This window comes from Peromyscus eremicus, chromosome 11 (assembly GCF_949786415.1).
Source record: "Peromyscus eremicus chromosome 11, PerEre_H2_v1, whole genome shotgun sequence".
Classification (NCBI taxonomy): Eukaryota; Metazoa; Chordata; class Mammalia; order Rodentia; family Cricetidae; genus Peromyscus; species Peromyscus eremicus.
In genome coordinates, this window is record NC_081427.1 from 39834768 (window position 1) to 39859283 (window position 24516).

General features: G+C 43.1%; 1 protein-coding gene across 2 annotated transcripts; it reads left to right on the forward strand.

Annotated features, from left to right (window-relative positions):
• Positions 1-16261: 16261 nt before the first annotated feature.
• Gpx8 (glutathione peroxidase 8 (putative)) lies at positions 16262-20155 on the forward strand. 2 transcript variants are annotated; one of them, XM_059276192.1, is made up of 3 exons: positions 16277-16731; positions 17206-17467; positions 19573-20155. In XM_059276192.1, exons 1-3 carry the CDS (start codon positions 16528-16530, stop codon positions 19734-19736), a joined length of 630 nt encoding a protein of 209 aa, XP_059132175.1. In that variant the 5' UTR covers positions 16277-16527; the 3' UTR covers positions 19737-20155. The 2 variants fall into 2 exon arrangements, with proteins under 2 accessions (XP_059132176.1, XP_059132175.1); XM_059276193.1 differs by lacking the exon at positions 17206-17467 and having other exon boundaries at positions 16262-16731.
• Positions 20156-24516: the final 4361 nt, after the last annotated feature.

Genomic DNA, 24516 nt, shown 5'->3' on the forward strand with positions numbered 1-24516 from the left:
TGAAAGACCACACATGTTTGCTGAAGAGCTGTCTTCACCACTCTGGATGCTATCTGACTTCTAGCTAATCGTGACAACAGATGCTCGCCACTAAACAATAACACCATTTCCATTATCCCCTGCCCAGGTTCTTCAGTGACTTCTGTTTAACAATTTCTCCAAGAGATGTCTTGCCAAGTCCTTTGTGTGTCCACAGAGCCACCAGTTACCAGACATGGTAAGAGGACCAAAAAAAGTCCCAAGGGGCTGAGCAGTGACTCTAATCAGCAGTAGAAGGTGAGGAAATAGTAATGTTAACAAACTGGCCCAGGCGTGAGGCCCAGCGGTACCCCTAACTGTTTTATAGAATTTTCATGCTTGGACCATCACTTATCCTCTAAGCTCATACTCAACAAGAAAGCATGAGTGAAAGGCCTGCTCTGTGTATCTATTTCTTCTTTCCAATGAGTTCAAATAACTAGAATTTATACTCATAGTATATTCTTTCCTCTTGTACAATATGTACACTAAACACGGAAAGAGATATACACTAGATGATACTCTCGACTAAAGTATAGTTTTGGGATGAAATACTGCTTCCTTTAGAAGCTAGTCGCTGAATTTGGTAAACCTAAAAGTAACTGACATATAATGTGCCCAAAAGAACTAGAGCGAACTCCCGAGAGCTTAAAGTCATAAGAAGAAATGCAACAAACAAGTAACAGCAAAGACTTCAGGAAAATACTCAGTTAAAAATCTTCTAGAGCCGGGCAGTGGTGGCGCACGCCTTTAATCCCAGCACTTGGGAGGCTGAGGTAGGAGGATCTCTGTGAGTTCGAGGCCAGCCTGGTCTACAGAGTGAGTTCCAGGAAAGGCTCCAAAGCTACACAGAAAAACCCTGTCTCGAAAAAAAAAAAATCTTCTAGAGCATGGCTTCTTTAACAGGAGGTTCTGTGGGGGCTGAGAAGTAATTGTCAGCAGTGAAGGGTTTCTGAACATCCAATAACCAAAAGTTCATTCAAAATTAAACGCATAATGAATCTAAGTTGTTTCTCTCAACGTTCTCTCGTGTTGCCTCACACAACTTCACCACAGCCTCGGTTCTGAACATACCACATGGGCACTTTGCACTGAGAAGCCTGTCGTACCACATAATGTCAACAACAAGCACTGCCCCAAACACCTCATCTCAGACTCAAGGCTGTTGTATATGATGAACAGTAGTGTTTTTACTGTGTGTAGAAAGGTTTTCTGCTCTTACAGAAACCTAATGGTTTCAGTAAGAAAAACTTCTTGTATTTTCCCACTGTCATCCCTCAGAATGTAAGTATCAAAGGAGTGTATCTTTGGTCCATGTTATGTTACAACGTTGGTTTTAAAACTGCTGCTTGAATTCTTGACTTGAATTTCATAAATAAAAAAAAAAATCGGTGAATGAATTTTGGCCTGAGATTAGAGCAGAATTTCTAACAATTTCTGAAATGGCCCTAAACATGCTTCTTCCATTTTGCACTATATATCTACACAAAGCAGCATTCTCAGCCCTGATAGATATAAAATCAAAACACTAGGGCTGGAGAGATGCCGCAAAGGTTAAGAGCACTGGCCACTTCCAGGGGCCCTGGGTTCAATTCCCTGCACCCACATGGCAGCTCACAACTGTCTGTAGCTTCAGTTCCAGGGCATCTGACACCCTCACACAGACATACATGCAGGCAAAACACCAATGTACATAAAGTAAAAATAAATGTTATTTTAAAAAAATAAAAATAAAAACATCAATCAAATCTGAAAGATCCTAAAAATATTCTGCATCCTGTAATACCAACCATTTCAGCCAAGATTTAATTTTCTATGTAAAAATAAATAAGCATGTCTATCTCATTAGTATCCAAATTTTGCTCTAGTCTTAAGACCAAATTTTGCTCTAGTCTTAAGAAATAATAAAGTTATGTGTACACTAAACAAATGTTTTTAAATATATTTCTCATGATTTGTTATCAGGAAATGTTTGTTTTTTATGTCCATTTTATATACTTATATTCCCAGGGTCACAAAAATTTTCTCAGGTGAAAATGGGGTCATAAGAAAACCTATGATAGAGGAAGAATCAAATTGATACTGAGAAACTTTTTAGGTGGCCCCTTTAGGACAAACCAAGTCACCCCATTGGCTGAAAGGAACATTTTCCTCTGTCCCCTACATGAGGTGTCTTACAGAAATGGAGATTGGAGTTATTAATTTCAGAGCTTCCTTTGAGGGGGGTTTTCAGTGATTCTTTGCTGTGGGATCCTGTAAGGAAAACACTTAGGTTTGAATCTGGCTTTTAAAACACACCATCGTTTGGATTACTGCTGGTCTGACTAGCCATGGTATCTTTCTTGGTAGATTAGAATGTGAGGTCTGAGCTCTAACACCAAATTCTAGGAGAAAAGAAAAAATGAATGGACAGGGCCTTTGCTAAAGCTCTGGGCTCATCCATGAGCAGTCACAAGAAACTGCCTTAATGGCCTCTAAAGCCTAGAGGAAACGCCAGAGATTAAGGCCGGACTCCACCTTCAGCAGCAGCAGCCATGAAAGCCTTCACTTGTGCATGAATAGAACAGATTTTCAGAACAGGTAGAAATAGTTCAGTAGCTTAAAGAATGCTACAAGGAACATTTTCTCTAGCTGTGATAATCCCCCTCGGACATCACTGTAGGATGCTTGTGTACCAGTCATTGGTCTTCACTATCTGATCCTTAGGGTATCACTTTGCCTCTCCTCCTTCCTGTCACAGAAAGATGTGGTAAGGGTAGTTGGCAATAGTCACAGTGAAATACTGTCTAAGAAACAGAAGTCAATGTTATTGATATCAGTATTTTTCAATGTTTTCTGTGATGGTTAGCTTTAGCTGTCAACTTGTCAGAGTCTAGAATCACCTAGGAAGAGAGTTTCAATGGGGATTGTCTACATTGGGTTGGCCTGTGGTGTACCTGTAGGAAACTGTCTTAATTAAGTTAATTGATGTGGGAATACCCTGGCCACTGTGGGTGGCACCATTCCCTAGGCAGGGGATTCTGAACTACGTATGAGTAGAGAAATTGAGCCAAGCACAAAAAAGTAAGTAGGCTTGCATGCATTTATTCCCTCTCTGCTTTTGGATGTGATGTGACTAGATGCCTCAAGTCCCTGACTTGGTTTACCCAAAAAGATGGAGTTGTAAGACAAATAAACTCCTCCTCCCCTAAGTTGTTTTCTGAGAGGGTATTTTCAAGCAACATAAATGAAACTAGAATATATTCTTTTATCAAGACTGAGAAAGCCCTTTACCAGGAATACCTATCAAACCACCCTCAAATACTAGATATCTACCATGTATATCAAAAACTAAATATCCATCACATATATCATCTCGGTCAAGGGGCCTCCAGAAAAGCTTGGCCTTTGGACATGTAACAATCCTTCCTGCATTTGGACAACTATGAGCTTGATGGACTGTCATTCGTGTTCTTGGAGCCTGGCACCCCAGTTCCCAGGACTCAAAATATAAGAGATGGACACTAGGTTACAGAAGGAGAGAGGGTGTAAACATGAAACATCCCTCAAAGTTTTAAATTTGGCTCTTTGTTTTGCAATGTTTAATTACTGAGCTACTTTTTAGAAGAATATAGAGAAAAAGCTAGGCCTCAGAACCTCAAATGACACAGGGAAAGTGTGGTGGTTTGAATAAAAATGCCTTCCATAAGCCCATAAGAAGCAGCATTCTTAGGTGTGGCCTTGTTAGAGTAAGTGTGGCTTTGTTGGAAGAAATGTGCTTTGCGGGATGGGCTTTGCGGTCTCAGATCCTCAATCCAGAATGAGAGGCTTTCTCTCTTCCTGCTGTCTGCTAATCCAGATGTAGAACTCTCTGCTGCCTCTCAGGTACCACGTCTGCCTGTGTGCCACCATACTTCCCGCCATGATGACAATGGACTAAACCTCTGAACTGTAAGCCAGCCCCAATTCAGTGCTTTCCTTGATAGGAGTTGCAATGGTCAAATGGTCATGGCATCTCTTCATAGCCATAGAACCCCTGACTAAGACAAAGAGCACACACACACACACACACACCTAGAGAGAGAGAGAGAGAGAGAGAGAGAGAGAGAGAGAGAGAGAGAGAGAGAGAGAGAGAGAGAGAGAGAGATGCTAAAAATGGGGGGTGGGTGGCGTGCTTGGAAGCTGTCCGAGCCTCTAGCCTCAGAAAGCAGGAGACGGCAATTTCGTGCACAGAACATGACTGTAAATGAACCTCTCTGCAGATAGAGTAGATAGATGTCTCTGCAGACAGGGGATGGAAGGACCTTCTGAATTTGTTCCCCTGAAATAAAACAAAGCGCCCCCAGCAAAGTCCCTAGAATATGGAGTACGTGTTTGGTTACATCTGAGTATTAACTGAAATAGAAACTGAAATGGGCTTTTTTTGATTGACAAGCTGTTGCTTGGGATTTCCAATTTTTCACGCACTGCTTTATTAAGAAACAAATGGTGAATTTCAAGCTCAGAAAGAGCCAGGAAGCCCCTAATTTTAGCAAGAAATTCCCCTAAAACAATGACAAGCCAAATTTCCTCAATTACACAGGAATACAAAAGATTTCCCACACTCCTATCTCCTCCTGCCGCCGTCAGGTAAATTCTGGTGTTGCTACTTGCCGTTATATGGGAAAGCCCTCGGCTTAGCAAGATTTGGGTCCCTTTTCAGTCTTTGGAACCCTGGTACCTCAGGAAGAAGCTGGTACCACGGTCAACATCCATCTTAACAAGACGGCACAGTGGCTCACGCCTGTCATCTCAGTCCTTAGAGGGCTGAGGCAGGAGAATTGTGGCAAGTATGAGGCATGCCTGAACTACACAGTGAATTCCATGCCAGCCAGGGTGATATAGTAAGACCCTGTCTCAAAAAGAAGAAAAAAAAAAGGGAAAGAAAGGGAAGGAAGGGGAAGAGAAGCAGGAAAAATGCTGTCTCAAGATCATGTTGCACGGGACCTTTAAAGAGTAGAACACTAACTAAACCATTAGATGATTCATGGAAAAGTTTGTTCCTGAAGAATGGAAATTACAATATGTATTTTCAGACTCTTATGTACCAGGAACCTTACCAAATCCATTAATATTCTAGAGCAGCGTTTCTCAACATGTGGGTTGTGACCCCTGTGGTGTTGCCTATCAGATATTTACATTACGATTCGAAACAATAGCAAAACTACAGTAGTACTTACGAAGTAGCAGCAAAATAATTTTACAGTTGGGGGTCACCACAGCATAAGGAACTGTATTAAAGGGTCTTAGCATTTTGGAAGGTTGAGAACCACTACTCTAGAGTCTTCAAAGCAAAAGCATAGTCATATACTGTAGTATATATGTATATATACATGCACATATATGTATATATATTCTGTGAGCATATCTAAAGCACAATGTATGTATGAACATGACAACCACCGCACTATAAAAAGGGCAGAAACACAGCATGGTCTGTGGAAGGCGCTGCACTTGGACAATCCACATAAGGAACTGCAGTTTATCTTACTGTGTACATTAACCGAAAGCCTAAGACTGGGTTCATGTGGAGTTAGGGTGTGTGCTGTGGGCGTTATCTTCAACACTGGGATGTCTGAGGTCAAGCCCTCCGCAGAGGAACAGGCTTCCTGGTCCCTGGCTGGGCTTGGCTGCCATCTGGTGGTGATGGGGCTGCTGGCCACAGGCGTCTCCACAGACAGCCTCTTCACAAAGTTGCTCTTGAAGTTGGAGTATGTGGTGACAGAGTCAAAAGTCAACAATGGAAACTCTGAGTGAGTTCTAGTGAGCTCGAAGAGGCAAAGGGAAGAATTCCTTCCACTGGAATTGCATGGTATTTATCTAGAATAGCACTATATGTGTGCATGGGATTTAACTTTTGTGAACCTGAAGAGTACTTTTCCATTTTTTTAATACCAGAACATCATTTCATAATCACAGCTTCCATCCATGGTTTTTAGATGTACCGGAACCGTTTAGAGAGTGATTCTATTTGACTTATCGTCACTACACATCAGTGGGATACAGAACATACAAAGTGACACTGTGCGCTGAACACTGTCAGTTCCCTCTCTCTTCAATTTTCTTGTCACCAGAAGTCCAGTGTGTTACCATTGTGCCACAGAGCCACACCTCAATTTTCTTGCTGGCTCTGAAGCTCAGAACTTGGGGGACAAAGCAAGTCATGTCAGTGGGCCACCTCCAGACAGTATCTGCACTCCCATAATGCCATCTAAGGCTGGTGGAGACAAAGGGAGGGAGGAACTGCCATATTGGAGGTAAGACAGACACTCTTCGTTCAAAATGTCCTTGGTGTTCTAGAATTTATTTTTTTATTTTTATTTTTTTGTTTTTTTTTTTCCGGTTTTTCAAGGCAGGGTTTCTCTGTGTAGTTTTGCGCCTTTCCTGGAACTCACTTGGTAGCCCAGGCTGGCCTCGAACTCACAGAGATCCGCCTGGCTCTGCCTCCCGAGTGCTGGGATTAAAGGCGTGCGCCACCACCGCCCGGCTGTGGTGTTCTAGAATTTAAATATGCATCTCCAGATAAAATAATTTTGAGCTTCAAAGGGAGGGGGAGAACAAATTCGATGGTATATGAGATGAGAAAAGGGATCGATAAACTTCACGCTGGTAATCATACTGTGCCTTGACATGTCTGTGTTCCTTGGTACCTGTCACTCTGTCGGTCTTGAATGATTCCTGCTTGGAATCTTGTCCAGGACTCCCTTCCAAGGTAACCTCTGGCTTACATTCACAGCTGGGTTCACCAACAGTTCCTTCAGGGAATTGTCTGGAACACTGCCTCACTCTGTGCCACCTTGGGATGGCAGCCTATTTAGGCTAAGTAATAGTCCCCCCAGGATTCCAGATCCTAATTCCTGCCACCTATCAACATCATCTTCCGTGGCAAAGAGACATCGCACATGAAGTACCCACATACAGCGCTAAGCCGTGGGTTGACTTACATGACTTAGGGATACTACCCCTATCATCCTATTGAGGCCCGAATATCATCATTTGTCCTGATAAGAAAGTGGAGGGAGACTGAACTAGACCAAGAGGGATGGCACTGTGCACCCAGAGCAGAGATGGCATCAGTAACATTCACAAGCCAGAAAATGCTGACAGTTATCAGAACTGAGAAAGACAAGGCACCACAGCTCCAGGCGAGCCTCTGGAGGAAACAGTGCCTGTTGACACTTTCCTCTGCCTAGAGACACTGGCCTCTGGACTCCATAGGTCTCCATAATTGCAAGACAAGAAGGTGTGCTTTATGCAAGAGAGCTTTAGGTGGTTCCTTTCAGCAGCTGCAGGGAGCTGATGCACAGCTCTCAATGAGCTTCTACAGCTCCAACAGAGTGCCAGCACCCTGAATTAATACTAACACTTACAGTACACCCAGCAGTCGGCTACGTGAACTAGATAGTGTGTGTCATCACTACCTTCTCAAGTGGGCATTAATAAAAGTTAATGGAGCTAAGTCATTTAAGCAAAGAGTTAAGTGACTGAATCACTTCCCCTAAAAACAAATCACGTTGAGAAGGCAGAAGGGACCGAAGGAAGAGTGCAGAGGGTAGGAAGTGGTCATCCTCTTTCTTCTCTGTTAGGAACAAGTTTCAAGTTGGGTTAGACAAAACAAAAGTTTTTCACATAAACTGGAGCATTATGCAAATAATACGGTAAGTGCTAGAATGTCAGACAAACACAAGTACCCAGGGACACCCCAGAATACTGATGACACATCCAGACTCATCAGTGATCTATTAAAACACACAAGAAAATGCTCCCCGCAGAAAAGCGTTCTTTTATACTTTCTCAATAACAAGACCAAGTGCCCTCCTCCAGGGTAGTAAGATGGACAACGAGGTCCCTGGTCTCCAAGAATGACCGTAGTGAGTGAGGGCTAGAGCTGGGCAGAAAGTCAAGGATGAACACAGGTGCTTGAAGAACAGGGACTAGAGATTGTCAGAGCTCAGGCCATGGCAGGGTCACTCTAGCTGATTGTGAGGGTTGGGCCCAGAGGCCAGAGGTGCCATAGACATCAGAGGGTAGGAACAAGAGCTGAGTTAACGGTGTGATGTAATTCCAAAATCAGTACAGTCTTAGGTCCCATTAGTTCAGAGTGAGCACTGCTCTTGCCGAGGACCAGAGTTCAGCACCCAGTACCCACACTGGGAGGTTCACACCCACCTGTTACTTCAGTTCCAAAGGATCTGATGCCCTCTTCTGGTCTTCAAGGGTGCCTTCACACATGTTTTTCGTATGTGTGTGTGCATGTATATATATATATATATATATATATATATATATATATATATATATGTGTGTGTGTGTGTGTGTGTGTGTGTGTGTGTGTGTGTGTGTGTGTATGTATGTATATATATTATATATATGTATGTATATATATAAAAAGAGACTAGACATGCACACATAAATACAATTTTAAATATTTTTTAAAAGAGAAAAATAATGTCTAGGCTGAGAAAGCAAAATCTCACTGTTTCTAGAATGGCCAGAAGTCAACTGAAGATCACTGTCCAGGCTCAGAATTGGGCTTTAAAAAGGGAGCTGGTCGCCGGGCGGTGGTGGCGCACGCCTTTAATCCCAGCACTCGGGAGGCAGAGCCAGGCGGATCTCTGTGAGTTCGAGGCCAGCCTGGGCTACCAAGTGAGTTCCAGGAAAGGCGCAAAGCTACACAGAGAAACCCTGTCTCGAAAAAGAACAAAAAAACAAACAAACAAACAAAAAGGGAGCTGGTCAACAGGAGAATGGGTACACTGATACATTTATAAAATGGAACCCTGCAAAATAAGCATGAACTGAAGCTCTATACAAAGAGCAGCACGCAGCCTATCAAACAAGAAGAAAAAACGGGAAATAGCATAATTTCACTTAAGCAAAGTGCAAGGACAGGAGAAACAAATCAAATTTCAGGACATTCACAGGTGCTGGATCAGGACACAGGGAGGAGGGGAGGCATCAGAAACCCAAGGTAGGGTAGGTACATTCTAATTCTATCTGGGAGATGTACCCAACCTTTCGACATTGTGACATGACATTGTCATCCACAATATTCAGTCTTGAAAAGCATGTGATCGAATTGGGGAAGGGGCATGGAAAAAAATCACATGGTGGTTTAAATAAGCTTAGAAACTTGTTAGGCCACTTTTATGGATACTCTGGGCTGCAGGTTGGACATGATGAGTAGAATGTTTGCTTTTCGGGAACGAAGAGGGCAGATTCTCACTATATAGTCTAGGCCAGCCTTGAACTCCAGGTCTTCCTGCCTCTGTGTCCCCAACCCTGGGATTACAGGAGGACTTCACAGAAATTGGCCAGAATGTTTTCTCCTAATTATTTTTTATCAAGCTGTCTATCCATTGTATGTACTTTTCAGAATGTTTTAATATTTCAAAACAAAAAATACAGGATGAGAAAGAAGAAAAGAGGGAAGAAAGGGGGAGGGGAGGAAGACACGGGTATAAGTCAGGATTCAAATGCCAAGTTCAGTGGGAGGACGGAGCCCATGACGAGAAAGACTAAGATGAATGTCCACAGCCCCCCTATCATGTGCCAGGCTCCCATCACAGGCATCGAGGGGAGCCAGAGTGGTGGTCCAGAGGGAAAAAGACACAAAAGGAACTGTCGCCAAATATTTAAAGAAACGCAAGGTACGAAAAGAGAGAGCGCTTATGTTATATTGTCCCCATGACAACACCCGGGCCAGGGAAAGGAAGGGGCAAATTTTTATTAAATACAATGATCTTCCTAAGAGAGTACAAGAGGTCTTAACACACTGAATATAAAGTTCAACTCTCAACCAGCCCTTCCATTGGGAATAGAGTGAGGTATTCCAATGTAACCTTTTAATTGTTTTAGCCTTTCAGCATTAATATAACTTTTACCCATACAAAAATTATTTCAAGCAAGGTAAATGAATAGATTTACATTAAAATATGAAGGTGATAACGAATGATATGCAAATACAGAGGACACAGAGGCCACACGTAGACAGCCCCGGCTCGGGCCGCACTATTTCATCTTCGATGTTTTTAAGCTTTTGTTCTAGGATCTACCTCCTGCTGAGGAAATGCCTGTCGCATAGTTTCAAATGACTCAAGCATTTATTAATAGAGAGGAAGAGGAAGATGAAAAGTAAGACAAAGGAGGGAAAGGGATGAAGCCCATCAGCTCAGCTTGTCCACCTTGAATGGTCACATCGTGGTGACATTCTACAGAGAGGAATCCGGAGCCCAAGATAAATAGAAAGGAACCCAGAAACTAGGTTAAAAATAAGGTCAGGAAGTCACAGGATGAAGCGACCAAGAAAACAGAAACCAACAGGTCCGGTGATAAATGATCCCAAACATTCGGTGGGTGGGGCAAGCCTGAGAAGTCCGGAAAGGGCACGTGGGTGATGGATGTCTGCAAGAATCTCCTTGAGAGCGCGCAGACGAGAGGGCTCAGCAGGTAAAAGTGTTTGCTACCAAACCTGACAAACTGAGTTCAATTCCCAGGACCCACCTAGTAGGAGGGGACTGATTCCTACAAAGCCAGCCTGGGGTCTCCACACGTGTGCCACAGCGTGCACCCACACATATACATGCACAAGTAAATAAATGAGTGAATAAATAAATAAATGCAATCTTTAAGAGAGAGAGAGAGAGAGAGAGAGAGAGAGAGAGAGAGAGAGAGAGAGAATCTCATGACAAAGACAGAAATAACAAATATGGTCCCATGGCTCTGGGCATGCCCTAATGCCACCCAAACACAGTCCTGACACACACCCAGCCCCACCTGATGAAGTGACATTCTGACCACTGGACACTTTGAAATCAGAGTCTCAGTGCTATTTCAAAACAGACATAAACACCAAAATTCGAGCTGGCGAGGTAACTCAGTGGGTCAAGTGCTGTGCAAGCCTGGGGACCTGAATTCCATCCCCAGGACCCCCAGGAAGGTGGAAGAAGAGAAACAGTTCCACAGAGCTGCTCTGTCACCTCCACATGCAGCATGCCAAGGCACAGATTTACACAAACATACATCATGAACACACACTGCTTTTTCAAAAGATAAAAGATTTTAAAACTCCCAAAGCCTTCATGTTCTGGTGGGAAATAACAACCCAAACTGCAGCTGTCAGTATTCTATTGATAAAGGAAATCTTTTTGAAAAAGTATTCCGGATTTTTTTTTTTTTTACCACAAACGATATTTAGGAGATAGACATGTATAACGCGAAATAAACGTCATATAATATATTCATTTATATATTATATATTATATATTACATATATTATATCTTATTATATATTATATATATTATACATCACTTGGTACCCTATAAATATGTACAATTTTATGTTTTTAATCTATCAATTTTTAAATGTTTAAATCAAAATTATCTGTTCATTTTCCAATAGGAATTATGTTGTTCTCAGTCACCCATGCCTGTTACTGGGGAGCCAAGCATCCTCAGTCTCCATCCATCCCTCAAGACCCTTCTATCACGTTTGGAAATGCTGCCTTTATGAAGACCCTGCCTCATCTAGACTTTCTGCTCTGCAGACTCCCTGTGGTTCCTTTCAGGTGACTTCAAGACACATGGATGTGTTTTCTTGTTTTTCCACACTCCCAGACTCTTTCAGCCCTTATAGTAACTTCTTCTAAAACTGAAGGTCTCCTGATGACTAGAACTCCTTCACCAGACTGCTGGAGCGATCTTGACCCCTATGCTGACTTCTAAACAAATGTGTTTTAACTATTACAAAGAAATGGTGCCATGCAGATGGAATAATTCTGGTTATGAAGCTGAAAGTGTTAAACCCTGTTCTCAGTTGCTGCGTTCACTAGTTCTTTGATCTTAGCTGACTTGTTAGCTCCTTCCTATGTGTGTGTGGTGGGCAGTGTGTGTGTGTGTGTGTGTGTGTGTGTGTGTGTGTGTGTGTGTGCTGTGTGTGTGTGTATGTGTGTGTGGTATGTGTGTGTGTGGTGTATGTGTGTGGTGTGTGTATGTATGTGTGTGTGGTGTGTGTGTATGTATGTGTGTGTGGTGTGTGTGTGTGGTATGGGATGTGGTGTGTGTGTGTGTGTGTGTGTGTGTGTGTGTGGTGTGTGTGGTGTATATGTATATGCATAGTGTATATGTATGTGTGTGGTGTGTGGTGTTTATGTATATACAGGGTGTGTGTGGTGTGTATGTGTGCTGTGTGTGTATATGAAGACTGAAGACTGCATGCAGAACAGAGTTCATAAGCAAAGGTTATTTTCTCTATAAAATGTAGCATGACGCAGGTGACTTATTTAGGACCAAGCTCCTGCGGCCTCCAATTTCCATCCCCTGTGCCCCAACTCTGTAATTGCTTTCCAGCTCGTCCATAGCTGGCCCATCCACTTGCGCTTTTTCACATCCTTTGCAAAGACTGAAGTGGTCAATTAACCACATCAATTACTTTACCCCACGTTGACTCGGTCATGTCCCCAGCTGACAGTCACGTCAGCAACCCTCCCCACTTAGAAAACCTTCCTTAACCTGTGGAAAGAGTGCTGGTGGGTTTTCTGAACTATTGTCCTTCTGCAAAGAACTGTATAGTGTGATACATGTGCTGTCTGAGAATAGTCTAGAACAGGCAGAATGTGTGTACAGTAGTGACAAATCCCCAGTAGCTAAGAAATGATATTGGCTCATGCACAGAGAAAGCCGGCCAATCTCTGTTCACCCCACACTGTCCAGGGCAAGAGTCTGCTGAACTGTTGTGGATGTTTTATTAGTGGGTCTGCCTAGAAATGCATATGACACGCTTTCAGTGTTTGACCCTCCTAGATCTGAAGGACCATTAAACTCCAAGTTCGCCGTTGACAAGAAATATGCGCTTGCTATCATAATGTGTTCTCACTGGGTGTGGTGGTGCCCACCTGTAGTTCCAGCTCTGTGGGAGGCTGAGTCAGGAGGATCGGAAGAGCTCACAATCTCAACGCCAGTCTGGACAACCTGGCTTGATCCCATTTCAAAAAACAAAACAAAACTAGGGCCAACGAAATGGCTCAGAGGTAAAAGGTGCCTGCCACCAAACCTGACAATCTGAGTTCAACTCCCAGGAACCACATAGTAGACAGAGAGCCATTTCTCACAAGTTTTCATCTGATCTGTGCACATGTGCAGTGGTACTCAGGCATGTGCGCGCGCGCGCGCGCGCACACACACACACACAAACATAGATAGATAGATAGATGATAGATGATAGATAGATAGATAGATAGATATGTAACATTTAACTAAATTAAATTTTTTAAAGACCAGCATGTGCCTCAGATCTAAATGACTACTTACTTGTCTAGTATGCTGGCTTGTACAGCGACTAACAAGTTTAAACAGCTTGATTTTAACCTTTTCAAACCTGTTCCACTCTGGGTCGATTGGTGAGTCTCTATAGAAGAAACTAGACCAATTATTTCCTCAAAATACTATCACTATATGTAAAAAAGACCCTAAGGAGTGGCCCATCAACACCCCTCACAGAGGGAACCAATCTGGAGCCCTGTCTCAAGGGGATGAATCTCACGGTTCAAATTTTCAAAGTTTAGCAGTTCTTCTTTCTTTTTTTTTTTCCTGTTGGTTTTCATGCCCTATATGATCTTTTATTTTTTCTTTATTAAGAAATTTTCTACTCACTCCACATACCATCCACAGATCCCACCTCCTCCCTCCTCCCACCCCCCAGCCCTCTTTCCCTAGCCACCCCACATCCCCACATGCCCCAAATAGAGGTCTCCCATGGGGAGTCAGCAGAGCCCAGCACACTGAGCCTAGGCAGGTCCAAGCCCCTTCCCACTGCACCAAGGCTTTGCAAGGCATTACACCACAGGCACTGGATTCCCAGAAGCCTGCCCATAGACCAGGGACAGATCCCGATCCCCCTGCCTGGGTGCCCCCCAAACAGTTCGAGCCAAACAACCATCTTCCATATCCAGAGGGCCTAGTCCAGTCCCATGGGGGCTCCACAGCCACCAGTCTACAGTTCATGGCCTTCCACTAGTGTGGCCGATCATCTCAAGTTTAGCAGTTCTTCTATGGGTTAACTTTTTAAAACCTAAGTTCCCAGCCATTTCCTTGGATTGCCTGATGAACTGGATAAAGTATCTAGAGTACTCATAGAGACATGACACACACCCCTCCTGGAACCAGAAAAGATTCCAGTGGAAAGCCTCTGGAGTTTGGTGTGCATGCATCGCGAGGACATACCGCAAAGAAGGAAAATTCTAAGTCAGGAGGTCTTGGATGAGCTAGAAGAAGGCCATGTAACAGGTCCAAGGGTCCCACCTGGAAAGCAAGGCCAGAGTGGCTGAGCACAAAGGAATTCTGGAACATAATGGAAGGCAGAGCTTTGAACAACGCAACCAGACTGCAGCAAAGCAAAACTGTCATACTTAGGGACTGACAACTTTCTGGGTCGTTTTGTTCTTTACTGGAAATATGTTTTAAAGGAATAATTTCTGCATGATCATTTCTTTCTATTATGTCCGTTCTTGTTTGTTTGGGTTTTGGTGGTGGTGGCAGTGGTAGTTGGTTGATTTTTAATTTTTTTGTTGTTGTTTTCCTTATTTTTATTTTTGAGACAGCTTTCTCTGTATAATCCAGACAGGAGGCAAAACCATGATCTCCTACCTCAGCTGCCACAGTGCTAGGGTCCCCAGCATGCACCCCCATGCCCAGCTCTGCTGTATCTGTTCTTATCCAACTGTAGGGGAAGAGAAAAGTGGTTTCTCTGGCTGGTTTTACCTACGATTAAGCCTAAACTACAGGCCTTGCTGAACTACCCCCAAACATGCTCATGCATACACATACACACACACACACACACACACACACACACACACACATACATGCGCGCACGCACACACGCACGCACGCACGCACGCACGCACACACTCACACACACCACAGAAGCTGGGGACAGGCCCACTAAGGCACCAGGAGTGACAGAAAGCTCACTCTAGACTTCCAGGAAACACACAAGTAAACAGTTTAGAATTTCCTGTACGTAAACAGGGCAAATTCTAAGGTGACTGGGGATATGCAGCCCTTAGCGGCCTCCGGTTTCCATCAGAACAGAGTTGGGCCTTGGGTAGCAAGCTATAGCCAAAGAGAAAAGTGGAGGTGGAAGACACAGCAATTAGTGAATGTGTCTGCAGAGGTGTGGGTCTGCAGTTATTGTTTGGGGTTTAGGACTGAATTCTGCTGTTCACCTGTAAAAATGCCGGTTTAACATAGAACCTAGTATTTTCCAATCTACGAGATGGAATCCATGGGTAATAAAACCATAGATCAGAACCACACTGTCTCAAAAGTGCCATGGACAGGATTACAAAATAGTCCAAAGAATTATTTCATGAAACTTTTCAATGATGTGTGTGTGTGTGTGTGTGTGTGTCTATGTATGCATGTGTATACGTATGTATATGGGGGTTATATGTGTATGTATGTGGGGTAAGGTTTGTGTGTATGGGGGTATGTGTGTGTATGTGTGTGTATGAGAATATGTGTGCATGGGTGTGTGGATGTGTGTATACACTTGTGTATATGTACCTGCATATAGGTGTGCCTGTGTGTTCATATGTGTGTGTACCTGTGTATGTGTGTGTGCCTGCATATGTGTGCCTGTGTGTGCATGTCTATGTGTGTGCCTCTGTGTGTGCATGTGTGTGTGTGTGTGTGCACACGCATGTGTGTGGTTACATTATAAAGTATATATCTTGCCAGTGGTGATGAGAAAACTATGAAGAAAAAAGCTGCTATAGTTTCTGATAGAGAAAGGATGTTACTTTTGCTGTTATGACTTTCTATTTTTGCTGTATTCTCCTGGCTTCTAATTAATAATGTCTCCGTGTCATTATTTGGGGGCTAGAGATCCAAAAAAGGTCCAACAAGAAAGACCGACTACAAAGACTGTCTGGGGGCCTGGACAGTTAAGAGCACTTGAGGAAGACCTGGCTTCTGATTGCCTTCACTAGGTGAAGTCAGAATAAATAAAATGGCCTTTTCAGATTGCTCTATTGCAAACTCCTCATCTTCTTGTTAATAAATACACAAGCTTTTAAGTTCTTTGTGGTCACACGTCATATTAACAGACCGCATTAATCTACAGTCTAAACATCCCTCCACCAATCCACGGCTCCCCGAACACACTGGATGCCTTGAACACGCCACAAGCACTCATTTCCAAGTTACAAGAGCGCCACCTGCTGGCGGAACGTTTACTTAGCGTTAGGAATCCACTAAACGGATGCCGATTTTTCTAACCAAAAACTGTTAAATTGCAACCACATTACAAACATGTTGAAATGTTGCCGCGTTTCTGACTTCCTTTGATTCTTCTGGGAAGGGTCCTCCGGTTATTTAGCGGCCGGGGTAGGGGGACTGAGAGCCCTTCCGGTTCTCCGCGGAGCTCCGCGGGTTTCAAGTTTCAGCCCCTCCTTGAATTCCAGCCTGCTGAGACTCCGGGAATCGTCCAAAATGGAGCCCTTCGCTGCCTACCCTCCGAAATGCGCCGGGTCCAAAGCCAAGGTATTTGCAGTCCTGCTGTCTATGGTTCTGTGCACCGTGATGCTTTTTCTCCTGCAGTTAAGATTCCTGAAACCGAGAGTCAACAGCTTCTATTCCTTTGAAGTGAAGGATGCCAAAGGAAGGATCGTGTCTCTGGAAAAGTTCAAAGGCAAAGTAAGTCTTGGGGTTTTTATTTCTGTTGTTCCTCGGCCTCGATACTTCTTCTCACGGTAGAGGAGGGTTCGTTACAGTCGTACGTTGGAATGTTGTCTTCAAAGCAGTGTCGTTAGAGGTCCTTCTAGTTATCAGAGTTCTGAGAGCTTTTAACTTCCAACCCGCTAAGCGACTGTGTTTCTCGAAAGCTGCTTTCCCTTTTGTGCAGACCTGATGCTGTGATCTAGAAGATGCTGTGTGGCTGTGGTGAGATCCGCTAATAAGAGTGTTGGTTAAGTAATCTAACAAGAACTCTGTCCGAGTCTTAGCCCATTCATCTGGGTGATGGCTTTTAATAAAGTTGGATCTGTCTAAAAAGACGGAGTCTATCAGAGGTTGTATTCCTCCAAAGTGGTTTAGGATTTTAACTGCCTGAAGGATTTTTTTTAATCTCTTGCTTCTCTTTCCGGTGGGGTTTTTTTCTTTTTCCGGGAGGCTTCCCTAGTTGTAAACGTGGCTAGTGACTGCCGGTACACCGACAAAAGTTACTTGACGCTCAAGGAGCTGCACAAGGAGTTTGGGCCCTATCACTTCAACGTCTTGGCTTTCCCATGCAATCAGTTTGGAGAATCGGAGCCCAGGTCCAGCAAGGAGGTAGAATCCTTTGCAAGAAAAACCTACGGAGTCACATTCCCCATCTTCCACAAGATTAAGATCTTAGGGCCCGAAGCAGAACCTGCGTTTAGATTTCTTGTTGGTAAATATCTATCCTGCCTCAATGTCGTTCATTCCTTTTCATTTCATATGTTATATATACATGATATAGAAAAGACATATAGATAGGACCGTAGTTCCTATTTCAATTAAAATATTTTACTGGAAAAAAATGTCATAAAACTGTCAAAGATTGAGAATCTCATCCTTTGCAACTTTCTAGAAGTTATACATCCCTGAAATCAGTGTGTTTGACTTCTTACATGGTAAAGAACACTACCTTGATATATTTTTATTCCTTATAACCATGGTGTTGAAGACTGTATGTGAGGCATGTCCACGACTTCTTTCCCTAAGTATTTCAGCTCTCCCATCATCTACCTAGCCTTTGGGGCAGTATCCCCACCCCTTACCAAAGCTTCATGAATATCTGTGGCCGAGCATCACTAACTGGGTATTTCTTCATGTTTAGTTTCATGGTGGCCTTTTTATTGGAGACATTATCCTCAAGGTTGACCTGTCAGTTTACTGGGGGTTTGCTGAAATTCAAAGCAAAATAACTTGCTTATTTTCAGAAGTCAGTCATGTGAGGCTTCCTCCGTAATTAAGCTAGCCATAGACATCTATTTAAAGCACGCATAATGCAATGAACAGGAACCCGTGGCTTTTCGTTACGGGGTATACTGAAGAAAAGTCAGAGTAGGAATCCTTGAGCTAAACATCCAAATATAATCTAAAGAGAGAGGAAAAAAAAAAAAAAAAAAAAAACCTTGTGAAACCCAACTCACCTCCCATAACCAAAAAGGCACCAGTGTGAGGTCGCCCTGAAATTATTAGACAGGGAGGTAAGAGAACCCAGAGGTCAAGTCTCCTGATCCTGGAAGGAGGTGCAGGTAGCAACTCTGCCTTTCCCACTGACTGGCTACACAGTCTCAAGTTCAGGCCTCCATTTTCTCATCTGCAAAATGTTGACAATAGTAATGCCCATCTCTTGGGGGTGCCAGGAGCACTGAATCACTGAACCCATTTGAACACTGAACTAGGCACAGAGTGAGGACTTGATTTTGGTTTTAGTTGCTGTGTCTTTTCTAAGAGATACGTTTGTTTTTATGGACATGAGTGTTTTCCCTGCATGTCTGTTTCTGTACATGTGTGCCTGGTGCCCAGGGAGGCCAGAAGAGGGCATCACATCACCTGGAGTCCCACAGTTGTGAGTCACCATGTGCTTGCTGGGAATCGAACCGGGGTCCGCTGCAAGACCAGTACACACTCTTAACCAATGAACCATCTCTCCAAATCCTACTTACTATATTTTTTTCTCATATTCATCAATATTAAGGATACAGATCCAGAATGACATAAATGAAAAAAATCCACATTTATTACATAAATTAAGATTAATCAAAAGAATGTCATAATTTCTCAAATTTGAAATATGATCATTTCAAATCCTTTGCCATTTCCAGCTATATAATCAGTAACAATATTTGAAACATTATTATATTAAATGTGAAAATTCAATTTGTACAACTTCCTATTGCCAAAGAATTTTAGAATATTTTGTATTTTAAAATGTTGAGAACAGACTGGCTAGGGAGGCAAACACCTATAATCCCAGTCCTGGGAAGGTGGAGGCTTGGAGGATTAAGAGTTCAGTGTCAGCTTTTTCTTTGTAGTGAGTTCAAAGTTAGCCTAAGCTATGTAGTGAATTTCAGGCCAGCCTGGGCTACACAAACATTAAGAACTAAATATTAAACTTGTTGGGTCCTACTGGGCCTGGTGGCATTCACCCACCTGTTAGTCCCAGGACCCAAGAGGCTGAGTCAGAAGGGTCACAAGTTCAAATCCAGCTTAGGCTACAAAGCAAAACAAAACAACAACAACAAAAAAGAAAATGTTTAGATCAAGAAATCTAAATACATAACTTGGTTTCATGTCTGACTCTAGATCAGTACAGCCATCTGTGAAGTCAAGAATGTTGAAGTCTGGTTACTGAGGCCTTGAGCTCTACTTTGTGGGGGTGTTTTATTTTGTTCTTAATAGTATAGATTCTGATTCTAATATTGTCACTTATGCAGATGTAATGAAACTGAAAACCTTGACAAAGAATCAAGTCATGTTCATGAAAATATATTCTGAACATTTTAGATTCTTCCAAGAAGGAGCCAATGTGGAACTTTTGGAAGTATCTGGTCAACCCCGAAGGACAAGTTGTGAAGTTCTGGAGACCAGAAGAACCTCTTGAAGTCATCAGACCTCACGTGTCGCAAATGATCGGGCAAATGATTCTTAAAAAGAAAGAGGACCTGTGAAGATGGTAGCCAGTCCAGCACAACTGGACAGGAACGACCCTGGAGGACCCCGCCTCTGTTTAGATTCTGACAAATAAGGTCCTAAAAGATTTTTTAAGGCCAACTCACTACTTAGGTGCAGTGGATGTCCCCAAAATAGAAATGTTACCCAAAGAGGGAAAAAAGTGGGGGTAGCCAAAGAATCATGATGAAGTTTATTACTTCATCTAGCCAGAAGGAAAAATTTAGAAAGCTCAGTCACCAATGTGCTTCAGTTTCCTGTTGTAACTTTCTCTAGGGTTGACCGTTACGGGAAAACTAATGCCCAAGGTCACTATGTGAAATGAAGAACACGGTGTGGGTGACAGTTTTGAAGTAACTAACTCCAAGTGGCTACACAGATGTAATAAAAGATAAAAATGGATATTGCAAAATAGAAAGCGGTTTTTTGGTTTGTTTTTCGACACAGGGTTTCTCTGTGTAGCTCTGGCTATCCTGGAACTCACTCTGTAGACCAGGCTGGCCTCGTACTCAAAGATCTGCCTGCCTCTGCCTCCTGAGTGCTAGGATTACAAGTGTGAGCCACTCAGCCCCGCAAAGTGCAGACTTTCAAATCATTGCATGTGTTTGTTTCACATACGGGTTTTTATTTGGTGTTTCTTTAATATAGGTTTAAATGTTTTATTGAATCTGGCCAAATTATCACTTCTAAATGATATGAAAACAGCATCATTTTCAGCCCCCCATGTGATTTTTCTAGGATCAATTTGTATTACATAATTAGGACATTAGAATTGAGGTTAGCCTTTAATTTTGAGTAAAAACTGCCAAGTATAGGGAAAAGGACACAAGTATATGATCATTTCACTTGACTTCTTACAGGTCGATTTTGGCCGCTAATAGACTAAATTAGCCATTTGGGAGAATTCAATTCTGTGTCACTCTGATACTCAAAACCATGAACACCACCTTCAGAGAGTCAAAACTCCAATGCAAAGGTGGTAATTGCAATACCATAAGTCCTCAAATTCTAAAACCTGGACCTTTTTGTCAAATATTTGCACCTTTTTCTCCCATGGCCATGATCTTTATGTGTTGTCAGCCTTGTGACTAACGAAGTGACCCCCCAGCTGGTGAGGTGGACTACTACCCAGGAAATGCCTTGTCATTGCATCAAAGAATTACACTGAGGACTGACATTCACGTGTGTGAATACAGCCCTTTACAGTTTGGCAATGGAGGAAGGGCCAATGTAAGTGGCCTGTGGTTGACTCTGCTTAGACAAGTGAAGGTATCTTCGTGGGGAGTTCAGTAATGCCACCACACTATACTAAGTCTCAGAGAAACAACACTCATTCCCGGTGGCGTCTTCTGCTTCAAAGTGTATTTCCAGCCACATGGCTACTGGTGTGTTAAGTGAGCTCTCTGGACCAGAGATTGGAATGTGCTCCCCATTATAGGTGGCAAGTCTTGCCGGGATAGCCTTGGGAATGCCAGATTTGTGTGCCAGCAAACCCGGGGGTATCTCACCAGCTGCATGACTTCTGGTAAGTCACTAACTACTGTAAACATCAGCCCCCAAATGGAACAAAACGGTCCTCCTAATTCTGTCAAATGGCATACTCACCAGGGCAGCAACTGGAATTAACCTGGATTGTCAGCGAAAGAGAAGCTATTGAAGTCTGTCTTTTGTAATTTTACCCCAACAGCCTATTAACAATCTAAATTCTGGGTCTCTAGGGACAATTGTGACCAGGGTCCACCCCCCAAGTGTTGCTTCCCAAGCACTGCTGCCATATACTCCAACTCGTGACTTCCCGGACCACCAAAAGCACAAGACATTTGCTGCGCATGCTCACATCAGGCATGTGAGCAGAACTGAGCGGGCCAGCAGCATACAGGCAATGTGGACCCCACACTACCAGGTGGATGGTCACAGAGCTGAACAGAGAGAGACCCTGACTGCCCCCGTGGGTGTGATTTCATGGTCCTCGAGTCTCCACTTCTCTCCAAAATAGCGAGCTTCTTCCCACGAGTGTCTCCAGGTCTGGTTGCCTAACCCAACCTATGACCTCAACAATGGCCAGTCTCCCTTTGCACTATGGAAGGCAGGGCAGGCTTGTAAAGCTCTGAAAGCACGTTCTATGAATGACCCTGACAGGAACTCAAGAGTCCATTCAGAATTCCCCAATAATCAGCTGATAAGCCCTGAAAATAAAGAGCTGTTTGCTAGTGTGCTGCTACTCACAGCTCAATGGTCACACTTACCCTTAACTGGAGCACTGCTTCTCAAATGCAGACTGCGGCAGGATGTGGGGGTTGTGTAAAAAGGTGGTTAGCCATCCTCTTCAATGCAAAACAAAACCAAGGGATGTGATTGCATGGACCCTCACTGAGTTGAATAATTCATTGACTAAAGTTTGTTCTGGTTTTGTTTGGAGGGTAGAAAGGAATACTCCATACAAACTCACTACCTATTAATACGAATTTTCCCTCAATGCTGCACCTCTGCAACGTGTGTGTATATAGTAATAAATATAAAAACTGAGTAATTTTACTATATATAGCTTGATGTGTGTGTGTGTGTGTGTGTGTGTGTGTGTGTGTGTGTATTATATAGTTTAACAACAGGCTCTCTAGAAGAGGAATCCTGACTTGCAGATGCACGATTTCATAGCCTAAATGTTCCCATATAACTGATTTTAATCAACCAATGGCTTAGTGTCTCCCTTGCATCTTTTCTGAAATTTTAATCATTGTATCAATCAACAGGAGATAGCTCCAGTAAACCAAAGTCGTTAAAAACAGACTTGTTATAGGCGTCATAAGGCTCCCCAAGGAGAAAAGTCTACATCTGAAACATATCAAAAATGCTTTTATTATAAATACGCTATTTTGAGAGGGTATATACAAATGTGGGCATGTGTGCAGTTTCTGAATTATGAAATGTTGCCTGGTCACAGTGAAGTCTGTTGGCCTAACAGCACTGTCCACAGATAACCTCAAGTAAGAAACTATAGTAGTAAAAATAATAAAAGGAAGAAAGGAAGGGGTAGAGCAGGAGAGAAAGGGGAAAGAAGAGGGAGGAAAGAGGTGAGGCAGAAAAGGAGGAGGAGAAAAGGAGAAGGGGAGGAAGAGGGAGAGGGAACCTAAGAAGGAAACCAAAAACTATTCTATGTTTTATATTCAAATATTAACTGTTTTACAAGTCTTGCCTTGTGTGAGAGAAGCGCTGAGTGATTCCTGTACAAAATATGCTCATAGTGTTTCTTTGAAAGAAAGATGACCTGCCTGGATAGAGTTGGTAAAGGGACACTGTCCTTTAGTCCCCAGACTGACTTGCAATACAATTCTATTACAGATGAATCCACCCAACTCTTCCTCCTCCCAGACACTGCTAGGGCATTATCCTCGAGGGCATGGAGAGCATGGAGTAGCCATGGGACACAGTTCCACCCCCAGCACTGTGACTAGCACGGAGCTTTCCCAGGGCCGCAGAGTCGCTTCCTTCTCCACCTTTAATTGGCTGGTCCCTTCACTTGCTCTGTGTATTCTCCCTTTCCCTCACACCCCACACCCACAGGAATGTTACCCTTTATCCCTTGGGTTTTTTAATCCAGTAGTTCGCCCTTTTTCCCTTAGGTTTTTTCTTTGTATTTGATTTGGTTTTGGGGTTTTGTTTTGTTTTGTCTGTCTGTCTGTCTGTTTAAATGGGAGTCTCATAAAACCCAGACTGCAGACTGGCCTCAAACCAAGGCTGCCCTTAAACTGCTGTGCCACCTGCCTCCGCCTCCTGTGAGTTGGGATTGCAGGTGCAGACCGCCATGCCTGACCATATTTTTAATGTATTTCTTCTTTTTTCTCCTTACTCACGGATCTCATTACCTTACAGTGATTTCACTCCACTCCTTTCCTCCTTCCTCATCATCTCAGGAATAGAACTACAGAACAGCTTTAAATATATGTGCTTGTACAGGGCCTAGGTTACATCCCCAGCACTCCACAATCTAGACATGCTTACTGAGTACAACTATGGGTGATTTTAGTCCTCGCCCTTCAATTTAAAAATAAAACACAGGAAAAGCCTTCTAAATTTAATAGATTTTATTTTTATTGACAGGTCAGTAACTACAGAAAAAAAACATGCTGAAATTTAACCTTTTTAAAAAAGATGAAACCATGATAGGTCAAAGTACTGAGAATAAGTGACTGTTGTGTACTTAGCCCTAAGTGGGACACTTACATGACATACATTATATATACATACATATATGTGCATATATACATAATACATACATACATATATAAAAAAATCAATGCCTACAAGGGAACATCATAGAAAGGCAGGTAGAAAGGATGTAAGCCAGAGGATAAGGAAGAGTACTGAGAAACACTGTCTTCTGGACGAGTGTGGTCATTGCATTCATGAGCTCACAACAGATACACCAGACCTGCCTAAGACCAAACCAGCCACCTGTCAATCATGGCTGGGGGAGGGGCTCGGGAGGCTCCGCCCCAGCTGAGGAGCTATTGGCGAAAGATGGCTACTGAGAGAAGGCAGGTGGTTTTTCTTCGGAGGCAGGAGCTGCTAGTGGATTGCTCAGATGGAGGGTCCCACACCCGTGTGGGTGCAAACAGCTCTAGCTGGACTCGGTATGTTGTTTCCTTTTTAAAGGAGCCATAGAGGTGGAAGGGGATGTGTTAGGAAAGGTCCCAGAGGAGTGGGAAAGAGGGGGTTTGGTTGGATGTGCTCAATATATTGTGTACATGTGTGACATTATCAAAGAATACGTTTAAATTC

Coding starts and splice junctions, on each gene's coding strand:
- Gpx8 (XM_059276192.1), top strand. CDS start 16,528: ATGGAGCCCTTCGCTGCCTACCCTCCGAAATGCGCCGGGTCCAAAGCC. Junction 16,732..17,205: donor TGGAAAAGTTCAAAGGCAAA/GTAAGTCTTGGG, acceptor TTTTTCCGGGAG/GCTTCCCTAGTTGTAAACGT. Junction 17,468..19,572: donor TGCGTTTAGATTTCTTGTTG/GTAAATATCTAT, acceptor TGAACATTTTAG/ATTCTTCCAAGAAGGAGCCA.